General features: G+C 39.2%; 1 protein-coding gene across 1 annotated transcript in view; it reads left to right on the forward strand.

Moving 5' to 3' along the window:
* Positions 1-2,033: 2,033 nt before the first annotated feature.
* LOC137296105 (exportin-T-like) overlaps positions 2,034-13,300 on the forward strand; it is a 28,204-nt gene continuing 16,937 nt past the window's right edge. The window contains exons 1-7 of the mRNA XM_067827786.1: positions 2,034-2,440; positions 5,918-6,003; positions 8,237-8,293; positions 8,706-8,775; positions 9,086-9,304; positions 9,767-9,850; positions 12,596-12,865. Coding sequence (XP_067683887.1) covers positions 2,381-2,440; positions 5,918-6,003; positions 8,237-8,293; positions 8,706-8,775; positions 9,086-9,304; positions 9,767-9,850; positions 12,596-12,865 — 846 coding nt within the window. The 5' untranslated portion in view covers positions 2,034-2,380. The remainder of the gene's footprint in view (positions 2,441-5,917; positions 6,004-8,236; positions 8,294-8,705; positions 8,776-9,085; positions 9,305-9,766; positions 9,851-12,595; positions 12,866-13,300) is intronic.

Below are 13,300 nucleotides of genomic sequence, written 5' to 3' on the forward strand. Positions count from 1 at the left end.
GAAAATAAGTAAAAGCTATCATTGGATGGTTGTGAAAGCCGGAGGAGACGAAAAAAGAAAACATCTACAGAACAACAGATAAAAGATCTCCCTCTCCTTTTGAAGAAAGATCCGCGACAGGCATGTCTTCAGCAACCCATGCTTACCACAAAAGGCGACTATATGTGTCGTGAGGCTAAAAAGAAAAGGTGAAATGTTTCTCGGGTATCGGGGCGTCACTTTTATTTGTGAGCATAACTTTTTTTCTTGCCATTAAAAAAAAAATAGTTTTGACTTGGCAGCGTCTCGATCATCCACACAAACCTCTATACAAGCTCCCTGACCACAGGAATGAATATCTGTAAGAACGAGTGTGACTGAATCTACAACTCTTTAACACGTGCTGAACTTCCCAAGCTGTATTTCTGAGAGAAAAGAAATGATAATGCGTTCTCCCTCGTCATTTGTTTTCTATAAACAGTTTCAAAAATGTCCTTCCGACGTCGGAGAGATTTATTTTTTATTTATTTATTTTTATTTTTTGGATTTTTTAAATGCAGCGTAAGATGTCATGTGTCAACCAAGGCAACCGACCCCGTTAGTCCCCTCTTAGGCCTGATCTTCACGAGTCTACTCAGAGTTAACATTAAAAGAGAATGGTGGTAAACCCAACCGAAGCTGTGATGCGATGTGAAGGATTTCGAAAAGTTTTGAATATTTCATATTTCTGCATGAAGATGTTATGCAGCACGCGTACGACGAGACTTTGGTGTAGCACAGTGGGTGAAGAGTTCGAACACCACATCGAAACCCGGTTCTGATCCGTGATGGGTGGGATTAAAATGGATTTAATGTTATTTTCAAAATACCGACGAACATGTGTTTATATTAATAAAGCAGAATGTTCCAAAAGTAAAGTGCTTGCCGACTGAGATACAACGCCGTAGAAGCAGTTTACACTTTATCACATTTCAAATGGGCTTCATATGTGGGGAATCGAACCCGGGCCTTTGGCGTGACGAGTGGGATAGCCTGGTGAACGCTCTAACTCCATGTAAACATATCTGTCGCACTTGTCACTCGCCTGTGTTGAGGTACTGGATCACTAGCAGAATAGAGAAAATACAAATAAAGTATGTCACAAACGTTGTGTGTATATCCAATTCATCATTATTTTAAAATGTATTTCACTCATTGCCTGTATATTTTTAACAGATGATATGTTGTCAGTGGCAGGACTAACAACTCGTACCTAGAGCGAGTATCTTTCATAAGTATACTATTCCAGCTAATATTCGTTATACAGACTACAAATAACTTACATAATCTGTCCATAATATTTCATTATTACGTTTTTTTAATTATTATAGCTTAGAAAATGTCTCTGACATCCAATGAGTGAGATTGTTGCGACTATGATTGGAATATCCGGGTCAGTATGAATTCTGTACAACTGGTTTTCTCAGAATCACATTTTTTTCCCTTTGCGCCCTGACGTTTCTACAAATAGTGTAACAGCCCTGTATATTAAGACAGTCTCAGATGCTGAATCTCCCACTCACTGGAACTCTTTTTTAATTTAAATGGATGCTTGTTTTGCCACCAAAATAATATATTTTCATAACTTAGCTTTGGTCCAGCTGGATTAAACAGTGTCCTAATTTGGATAAAAAAAAAACCCTAGCTGCTGTGGTTTTAGGTGTCATCTGTTCACTTTCCAGTACCAAACTGACTTGAAAACGAGCGCACATGTGAGATATATGTGAAATGTAGTGTAGTGTTTTGATTCGCTGACCCATTTAGATTAACTGAAAGTTCACGGACATTTCCCTGTATGAGGTAGTCTGTGTTTTCTTCTGAAATATTTCCCTTGTACTGGTTCCTAATTATTGTTTTGTAAACGTATGTGTTCTTTTCAAACGACACAGGCGCTTTAAATATAATATGACGGTAAGGAAATTCTGATATTTTCAAACAGACCAGAACATTGCGGAGAATGTTTCTGACGAATCCATTTCCGCAGTAGGATCTGTGATGTGTTTTCACATAAACCTATGTCGAAAAACATGGAGGCTGACGCATGGGCCAATGATGAAACGTGGAACTGTTCAGATGCAATGCAGTGATTGCAATTAGCTGTAATAACCATGGGTAGTTTCGAACACTTACGTCACATGAACAGCTGACCCACACTGTTTACTGGAAACTTATCATTTGAAGAGATACCGCAGGAAACACCGCATATGTGATCGTTTAGGAAGCGGGTCACGCTCACGCGTGGTTATGTAGAAGATAGCCCAACTTAACGTCTTAAGGATGTAAACACAGTTGTATATCAACCTGTATTCTTGTGAATATTGACATTTAACATTTTAACCTGTTCTCTAAGGAAGAGACAGTAATGGACGAACTGGCGCTCCAGGGGTTGGGCTCACAAGGCAACAGCCTTGCCCAAAATAGGGTAAGTTATGTGAAGTCACTGAAGAACGATACTCCCAAGTTATGACGTGACAGTGTTCTACCGTAATCGTGGCAAGTTGTCGAAAGTTTATGTTGCCAGGTCATTTCCTCTGTCTTTTGTTTTGGGCAGACAATAGGGAAAATTATGACATATGCTTGAGGTTGATTTCCTGGAAAATGAGCGAATATGAACTATACTTTCACTTCATTGACCCAAAATGCGCCACAAATGTAGATGCATGTATGGTATAGACACTATTGTGTGTATTAAAATCAATAGCATGTCATATGGGGAGTAGTACACTTTACTGGACATACTTTTTCAGATGAAATAGTGCTGTGGGTATTCAAACACACTTTCCTGTATTACTGACTTTGTAAGAGAGTGATGAAATTAGTGACGCTCTACCTCGGGACCACGAGCACCATCACAGTTAGCATGTCATTCCCACAGCAGTGCCACACCCTGTCCATTTATTGTTTTCACTACATTGTTTTATGGACTGTACCGACAAGTCCCAGATGGGGCAAAATCTGTTTCAGTTGGATGTAATCTGATTATCTTGCTCAAAGGTAATGTCTAACCCAACAGGTCGGGAAAATATGTTGAACTACTCATGTGTCAGCTCCCTCAGGATTGGAAACCCTTTCCTACCCTAACCCAGTCCCTAAGGGTTAGAAAGGGTTCCAAACGTTAAATATATTAAAGGATAGTAAGGATCTTATAACATGTATAAAGTACCATACCCTACCTCTAAGGATTGGAAAGGGTGCCATACCCGAATCATAAGGATCACAGAGGGTACCTAACCCTGAACCATAACCTTAAGAATCTTAAAAGGTTGTTTGCCTCTGAAGAAATGTACTTATTTTAAGGAAAGCTCTTTTGCTTGAACTGAGCAGCACTATACTATAATTTTATAGCGTGACAGCAGGCGCACAATAGTGAGATCATTGCTCTGCAGCTTGCATTCTTATTTGCACCCAGTTAGCTGCACTCTCACTGTCATATGTACAATGTATCTTTATCATATTCTGTGGCAAGATGGGGTACTCTTACATTATCATGAATGTGGCATCTAGAGAAGTTACTAGGTGCCTTTGAAATTCCAGAAGCAACATACTGAAAAAGTATGGTCACCAGTAGTTGCCACAACATAAAATCTATATGGTTTTGTCTTTAGATAAGATCAAATCTATTAACCTCTCATGCTTGAATTCTAATTTAAAGTCAACCTGTTTTCAAGATCAGATTTATTGTAAATTTGAAAGTTAGGTAAAGTCTGTTAGTATCAATTTTCACTTTGTGAAAGAGGGGTGGAGTAGCTTAGCGGTTGAAGGGTTTGAATGTCACACCAGTGACCCATGTTTGATTCCCCACATGGGCCCGATGTGTGAGGCCCTTTTCTGATGTTGCCCACTGTGATATTGCTGGAATATTGGAGCAGCATAAAACTAAACACACTAACTCACTTTGTGAAAACCCATGAAGAGTATTTGCATATGTAATGTTAACAATTTACTTGTGTGTATGATAAATCTGGATGCCCTTAGTCTACTTAACATGCTAAATTTATCATCTTGCAATGTTCAAATTTGATTCTTTGTATAAGAAGGGCGGTGGGGTAGCCTAGTATTTGTTTGTCACACAAAGACCTGGGTTCATTTCCCCATATGGGTACAGTGTGTGAAGTTAGTTTCTGGTGACCCTTGCTGTGATACTGCTGGAATATTGCTCGAAGCGGTGTCAAACTTATCTCACTCACTCATTCTTTTTATAAGATTTCAGTCATCAGGGTGTATGATTTTGCAATGATCAAACAACTTCTAGATCTTGTCAATACTATAATGTTTTAACCTGGGTTTGTGATATTTATTATTTTTATAGCACTATCATCATTGCTTGGAAAGGGTCAGAGAAAGGTAGACAAGTTGCATAAAACTCAACTTCCTTCATTTGTATCTGACAATAGGAACAACTATATCTGAACTAACCAAAGTCTTCAGGATACTGTGAAAACACCACACATTCATTGATCAGATTGATCGAAGCAACATCAAATTACCACTAGAACTCTGTGTTCTGTTGGTGTCGCCTGTTGCAATATCAACACTGGCTGAGACATACCGAACTACACTGATGTGTGCCTGGCGTGGTAACTAGAGACAGTGACAGTTATAGAGTGAGGATCAATTTGAAGGTTTTCATCAAACACTCATCTGTGAAGATCCATGTTAGGATAGGCCTTCTGTAACGGTCGTGGTAAGAGGCAACAGGATTAAGTGGTCAGGCTTGCTGATTTGGTTGACATGCCATCATATACCAGTTGCGTAGATTGATGTTGATTACTGGATTTTGTCGTCCAGAGCCAATTTAGAGGCTGCTGCCATATGGAGGGAATATTGCAGAGTGTGAAACATCATCAAACACTTCCCCAAAATTTCGGATATATTTTATTATCATGATTATCTGTTCAGTGTATGTGTTATGAGAATTTCAAGTTTCCATAATTACTCCAAAATGATTTTTTATTTACCTTACTTTGGTAGTTATTGAAGTTCCACATCTCCTGTGTATTTGCATTAACCCAAACAAGTTCAAACCTTATTGTTCTATACTATCGACAAAAAATAAGGAAACTAAGAAACTGAATGCAGCAAACAAGGTAAAAGTGTGTGTTACCGTAGCATAGCAATTTGCAAACACAACTTCCAATGACAATGAAATTCCACATAATGCATTACCAACGCTCGATGCACGTGCACACAGAAGTTAACATCTGTAAATGTATTGGAGAACACGCAATCACTAATGGAATAGAGTTAAGCACATGTTGAAAAATGCCTCTGAGGCATTATCTCAATGAACAAACAAAATGGAGAATTGTGGGGATGAAAGAGAAGGGACATCATTGTTTCAAGTTGCCCAAATGTTGGGTAAATCAAAAAGTGTATTTTCACGCCTGTGGGAAGTACTGTCAGACAGATGGGGTTGCAGTGAGATTGGCGTGGTAAAAAAAAAATCAACGACACCACTATAGGATCGTCTCATTTCATTAATGGCCCTGAGCAATAGGTTCAAATCAGCACTTGCCATCAATAGGGAATACCATACACTCACTAGGCGACAAGTTTCATACTCAATCGGCTCTATCAAGCCTATCTGAAACCAAGGCAGTCTTTCAATGGAGTTTCCCTTACAGTTCACCATAGTTCCCATGTTTTTTGTCGGTAGTATGTTAGCAACTGTCATTGTTGAATCATTTGCACACAAACCAGACAAGCATGTACCTTCAAAATAACCAGTAGCACTTTCAGTATGTGAATATCATTGTATACATATTTACTGATCAAATACATGTGTACTTACATATAGACTGGTAAAGAGTAGATAATATGTGTCCTCATATGTCATGAATTTATCTGTTATGTTTGAACATTCTGATGAATTAAACACCACTCTCTCTTGTCTCCCCAGGCTCTACAGTACTTTGAAGAGCTGAAGCAGCAGCCGGATGGATGGAAGATCTGTGCTCAAGCACTAACTAGTGGCAGGTATCACAGGTGCGTCTCTACTTGGCAACTTGACACATCTCTTCCTTCTTCATGTCTGCATGCCACATCTTTCACTGCTTCATGTCTTACCTCTTGCCACATCTTTTACTGCATCATGTCGTACTGCTCACCCCGTCTTTAACTTTTTCATATCTTGTTACTTGCCAAACAGTATGACATGAAGACATATTCTTTTTACTACTACTACTACTACTACTACTACTACTACTACTACTACTACTACTACTACTACTACTACTACTACTACTACTAGACCCATGAAGGTCCAGGGTAGAATAAACTCTCATCAACCCATGCTTGTCATAAAAGGTGACTATGCTTGTCGTAAGAGGCTACTAACAGCATGTGGTGGTCAGACTCACTGACTTTGTTGACACATCATCGTTCCCAATTGCGCGGATCAGTGCTCGTGCTGTTGATCACTGGATTCTGTGGTTTAGACTTCATTATTTATGGATCACCGCCATATAGCTGGAATATTGCTGAATGCGGCATAAAACTAAACTCACTCACTCATCCTTCATGTCTTATTGCTAGCCATTAGTTTACTGCTTGATATCTATGATATGTCTGTCATGAACATGTTGTTGAAGGTGACCAAAGAGAGGGTCAGATACACTAACTTGGTCAGTGTTCCCATTCTCTGGTAATTACTGGTCTTTTACTGATAAAAACTGTGATGAGTATTTTTAACTGCCATCGGTAGCTGCTGCCGGTACATTTCTCATTGCATTGAGTTGCCTTTTATTGGTAAATTTAATATATCTGCAGTTAAAAACGTCGTGGCACAGCAAGATGTAGACTTTAGCATATTGCGCATAGGCAGATCAAGCCATGCCATGTGATTGGCTGATACAGATAGTTGCACACTGGCATGCCCCGTTATCTATTTATAGCCATACCATGTGGTAATCATTGAGGGCTTAGTGGAAAAAATGGCTTCCAGTTTTAAAAAGGAACAGCGTACACTGACAGGGTTCCTTTCGGGAACAAATAAGAGGCAAACTAAGAGGCAAAATGAAAGTAAAACATCTAAACCAGTGGCTAAGGGTATGAAAAAAAATAGCTATGTCCAATTGTGACATTTCATAACAGCCAAATGCCATTTCTTTTGTCATATTTATGTAATCAGAAAATTATTATAAAAAGATATCATATATAGTATAAATAGTTGCCCATTTTTTGTTATCAGTAGCTTTCCACTCGCTTACATGACACAATAGTGGAAAATACCTCTGTTTTATGAGCTTTGTATGAATAACATGCGATGCAATTAGCTTGACGGCAGGTATCATGCTAAAGCTGTGATTATCAACTGTATCACTGTACCCTTCCTGTGAGTATTTTCACAGTTGTAAGAAGCGATTTTATTGGATAAAAAATGTTTGCTAATGACGCATTTTCCACACAGTCTGCTAAAGGGATTGTGATTGGCCAAAATAATGGTATTTTGAATTCACTAAGCAAGAAAACGCTATCAGTATGTAAATTATGGAACCTATTGGACGTATCATGCTGCGTTATGACAAATATACTTCATGCGCGTTTTCTTCATTAATCATCGTGTCTGAGCATAAAGACTGTGGTGGCGAAAGCCAAGATGTCACTTGTCAGTGACTTGACTTACATTACACGATAACACAAAAGGATGAACAGAGTAATTTATGTGTACGTTTGACAACTTTGATGAATGCTTTTGTTGATTTTATTCAACAGTTTATTTAATGACATTCTGAACACATTTATTGAATGTAGTTGGACTGCTTGAAATAATTTTCTGATTGTCTCAGCATGGCATCGAATCAGTGATTGTATTTAATGTAGGTCTAATGAACATATTCTCAAACAACAAGGAACACAGAGCACACCCTGCAACACATTTATTGACAGTATTTTGTTATGAATTCTGATTACTTTCTCTCAGATAAAAACTAGTTCAGCTGGAATTTTCAGACCCTTTTGGCATGAGCCACCGGCAATTTTCAAAACCACCGTAAACACTGCTTGGTGCAAGTGTGATCATATCCCAGCTGTGTAGATCACTTCATTTGGCTCAGATATTGCTGAGAGCAGTGATAAACAAACAAAATTACGTACATGAGATTTACTACACAATGACAGGTTGCTGATGGCTTGTTCAAGTCTGAAGTAAATTGTCTTCATTAAGTAAACTGTTTCCCTTTGTGTGACCATTGTACATCGCTTTAATATTTCTTTTCAGCAATGACCATGTGAAGTTCTTTTGTTTACAAGTTGTAGAACACTATTTGAAGAACAGGTATGTACTAAAACGCACACCCACACCCAGTCAGATTTATAAGTTAACATTGATCTACTTCAGTAGGGTAGCTTAATGGCTAAAGCATCTGCTCATCACGCTGAAGTCCAGGGTTCAATTCCCCACATGGGTACTATGTGTGATATTGCTGGAATAATCACAAAACCATACTTACTCAGTCGCGTGATGATGATGGTGATGCGATATTAATACAATAACAATCCCAGCTTTTTTGTAATAGCAGATTGTATGGCAATTCCCACCAACCTGATTCAGTTTGTGTCTAGTTAAAACAACCCCAGTAGAGTTTCATCCTTTCTGTGATGCCACCACTTTGGTGAAGTTGTGTCACTGATTGCTTCATCATCAGCCGTAGAGATTCATGTTCAGTGTCAGTCTTTTCTCCTTCCAGTTATGCACAGTCCACACCAGAGGACCACAACAACGTCAAGTCTTTCATCAATGCCTGTTTGCAGATGGAGGTAATGTCAAACCCTTCATACTGCCCTCAACCTTCTCATGCTCTCATTCCTGCCTTTGTGTTCCAGGTTTATCATGTCTGTATGAATGTGACCACCGTATGGGTCCACAGGACCATATTATTTTGTGAAATATATCAGTGTTATGCTACGCAACATTTTACTTCATTCTTTGAAACTTGAAATGAAGCTAAACAATCATCAATTCCAAGTTCAAATTTGGTTCTTTTGTTATGCCCATCTGAATATCACAGCATCTCCATCAATTGTTGTGGTGTATTAAAGGAATGGTACTTATTCATCATTGTTTCAGGGAAATGAAGCAAGCCAAGGCAAGAACTTTCTACGCAATAAAGTCGCCCAGATTGTCTCCCTTGCTTTCATTGTGGACTATCCCCACCGATGGCAGACATTCTTTGCGGACCTGCTGTCCACCTTGGCTCTCGGTCACCTCGCTGTGGACATGTTCCTCCGGATACTGCTGGCCATCGACAGCGAGGTGGTGGACCGAGAGATTGTCCACACACCACAGGTGAGAAAACTGTGTAGGCATTTATATCCCTGACTTGTATTTTCACCATGGTCAGGGTTAGAACAGATCTCCAGCGTAATCATGGTGTGTGACTGTTGATTGTCAGTCCCACCCAATCTGACAGTTACAGAGTAATGTTAGTGTGTGTATGTTGGTTGTATGTCACACCCAGTCTGAAAGTTACAGTGTGTCTCTGTTGATTGTAAGTCACAGTATATCAGACAATTACAATGTGTGACCGGTGATTTTAAGTCATTGTGCAGTAATTGCAAGTTTTTTAGAAATAATTAACAATGTTATGCTGTACTTTGAGGCAGAATGATCTCATTGTGACTGACAATGTGAATAATTGTCGGGCATCCACAGTTATAACTGTATCATTGCTAGATATAGATGTCAGTATTGTTAGTTTTGTTGTGATGATGCTGTGACAGAGTGGTGACATCTTGACTTGTTTTCCAGGAGACCCAGCGGAACACTGTGATTAAGGACACGATGCGGGACCACTGTGTGGCACAGTTAGCCGACTCATGGTACCAGATTATGGTAAGGAAACCCACACAGGTACTGGGTTAGAACTGTTGTTCCACCAGTTTTTATCAGGAGGGTACTGGGTTGATTAGGCGAACATGCTTGCTGACCTGGTCTTGAGGACTTCCTGTGTGTGAGAAATGTCAAATATCTGCACCTGTTTGGACCTTACTTACAGTGATTGAAATACTATTGAAAACATTACTCCATTGTATTATGTTTATTTGCCTATTATGCAATGTAAAGAGTGCATCAAAATCTTCGTAAATGTTTTAGTCTTAGATTGTCTCTCAGAACCTCTTGTTCCATGAACCAACCATTCTTGTTATCCCCTACGACACGTTTAGCGTGAAGTGGAGATATAGAATTGGACTCCATTCATCCATACGTACATCTGTCATCATGGGAATGTGTTAAGAACTGTCAACTTGATTCTTGACATATTTGGTACCTAGGTTCATCATAGTATAGGAAAGGTCTCAGTCAGGTTTGGTGACTTCATTTCAAGATTACACGGGGACTCATAGTGTTTTATCCTTTTCGGTGAGATATCTCAAGAACCCTTTACTGGATTTTCTTCACATTCAACATCAAGCTTTATCCAGGAAAGCTGCAGGGCCCAGTGTATTTTGGTGACTGTTACATAATTTTCAAGGTCACAGCGACACTTTGAAGATTTCAGCATGTTAACTTGCATGTTAAGATTTTCAGCAAGATGTCTTCTTCGTATTTGACACCAAGCTTCATCTAGGGAAGGTGCAAGGTCCAGTTGATTTTGGTAACCTTCACATAATTTTCAAGGTCACAGCGACACTTTGAAGATTTCAGCATGTTAACCTGCATGTTAAGATTTTCAGCAAGATGTCTTCTTCGTATTTGACACCAAGCTTCATCTAGGGAAGGTGCAAGGTCCAGTTGATTTTGGTAACCTTCACATAATTTTCAAGGTCACAGCGACACTTTGAAGATTTCAGCATGTTAAACTCTATGTTAAGATTGTCAGCGAGATATCTCAAGAATAGTTCTATGGATTTCCTTCATAGACTTTCATGACGTACTTTTAATGTATTTCAATAAGCAATTTTATTATTATTTTTGCATGTCATACACTAGGACCGTCATGTCAAAGTGAGTCTTGAAAATATTTGTGCGTTTAAACAACTACAGAGCAAGATATCATGTGAGGTTGACTGGTCATGTTTTTGTTGACATTTAACTTTGTTTTAAATTAGGACCTTCTCTTTCATTCCTTTTTAAAGGTCACATGCAACGTAAAACACAACTTTGCAGATTCTGGTACCTTTCGGTATGCACTTACCGAAACAAATCATAAAAATTGCCAATTGAACCTATAAAGTTGAAAAAAACGCGATGAAAAAAAAGCCCGCGAAATCGGAGTTCAAACGTTTCACTAAATTCCCCCCAGCGCTGGGGGGAAAACTGGTTTCAACATCTGTGCTGCGCTGCGTCCATAACGCATGCGCAGTGAATAGGTTCGCGGAGCTTGAAACAGTATGCATGCCCAGCGTCTGAGGTTGTGAGCAGTAGTCTAATGTTGGTTGTGTACACAAACAAGTAAATGATCTACTCGTCACGTAAAAAAAACTTGTTGATTGTGGTAAGCAGTCTCTGTCACAGAGCTCATTGTCTGGTTTATTCACACCTATATGTCTGCCTGCCTGTCTGCTAAAGACAACATGCAGTACACAGCTTCAATCATTGACCACGTGTAATTTGAACTTAACACCTATCAGAGTATACGACATAAAGAAAATAAGTTGATTTATGACTCGCGCCCCCGCGTCCCGTCTCTGCCACATTATGTAATTAGGCACGTGTGATACACATGACATGTTTTTATGTCAGTGGGTTGCAAACACACTACATGCACTTTTTTCGGATGACTGGATCTGACGGAAACTGGCGCAAACTCTTGTCATTTTCAAGTCCTGCTTTGTACTTGGACGAATGACAGATTCCAGCCTCGCAGTAGTTTACCATCTCTACTGATGTCATTTTTGATTGGATCGAGCGCAAATTCGGAGAACATGTATTTTCAAAATCCAACATCTCTATATACATTCTTCATGGATAACGACTTGTTTTAGTGTGTATGATTTTGTTTGACAACAGTATATGAATCCATACTGAAACTACGCATCAAGTACACAAAAAGAAGTTGTTATCCATAAAGAATCTTACTTTCTTGTGACTCGCTATACTTCTAAAATGCCCATCAAACAGATCATCTGTCTGTACACACAATGAACCCTCAGCAGATCAGCAAATGAAACAGCCAATCAGAATCCGTCGTTACACTTGAGTGCACATCCAGGTGCTAAGACTGGGCTCGGTCTCCCGAGGGCTTCGTTTCGGGGGAAGTAAGCCCAAGTACAAAATATTGCACTTTTGAATCGCGATTGTACGCTTATAATTTTGTTTGTTTGTTTTTTTAAAAGCAGCAATGTATATTATATGTCATGAATAAGTGATAAATGTGTTTTAATTATGTTTGATTTTTTGGTTGCATGTGACCTTTAAGTTTGATATGCATGGGGGATTATTACAATGCTTGTTTCACAAATGCATTGATCATGGTGATTTATCATTGGTGGATCCAGAGGAATGACTAGAGACCACATTCAAGGTTATTTAAGATTTCCTTGTCTATGGAACATGTTGGTAATAGTGGACAATGAGAATACTGTTGAAAGTCTACGTTGGCCTGATATAAGAAGACTTGGTACATTGTGTTTTCAGACGGGGTATGAAACAAACAAACCTGAGATAACCTGTGCCTGTCTGGATGTTGTCGGCAGATATGTGTCTTGGATTGACATCAGCCTCATTGCCAACGATAAGTTTGTATCTTCATTGCTGCGGTTTCTGTCCTTGCCATTGGTGAGAGAGAGTGCGTGTGACTGTATCCATGAGATCATCAGCAAGGGGATGGATCCTGTCAGCAAAACTAAACTTGTGGAGTCTTTCATGACATTTCTGGACAACGCTGGTGTGCTCAGTCCACCTGAGGTAAGAGCAGCATGTTATGTGTGTCCTCACAACAAATACCAAACTGCAGTAACCATGGTTACATTACATGATTTTCATCATGTAAAGACATATAATCATGAGAATGTTATCACTTGACAAAGAGATGGGTGATTCCGGGTTAGAATTTGGACTCTTATCAATCATTCTGGTCAAAAGAGGCAACCAAGAAACTGATATGGTGGTCTCTCTGTGACTGCGTTAAATAGGGGAAGTGATAGAGAGATACAAGTGGTATAACATGTACCGTTGCCCTGAATACCAGTCACTGGATTGTCTTATCTTGTTTTCATTATTTGCTGACTTTGTACCTCATATGAAAAAAAAGGTTTCATCCGCAAAAGATTTCTGATGAAACAGTCCAGTCATCTAAGCCGCTCGGTTGTTTGTACAGAGGTTCCTTATTTAGCTTCACAA

The sequence above is a fragment of the Haliotis asinina genome, chromosome 9 (assembly GCF_037392515.1).
Source record: "Haliotis asinina isolate JCU_RB_2024 chromosome 9, JCU_Hal_asi_v2, whole genome shotgun sequence".
NCBI lineage: Eukaryota > Metazoa > Mollusca > Gastropoda > Lepetellida > Haliotidae > Haliotis > Haliotis asinina.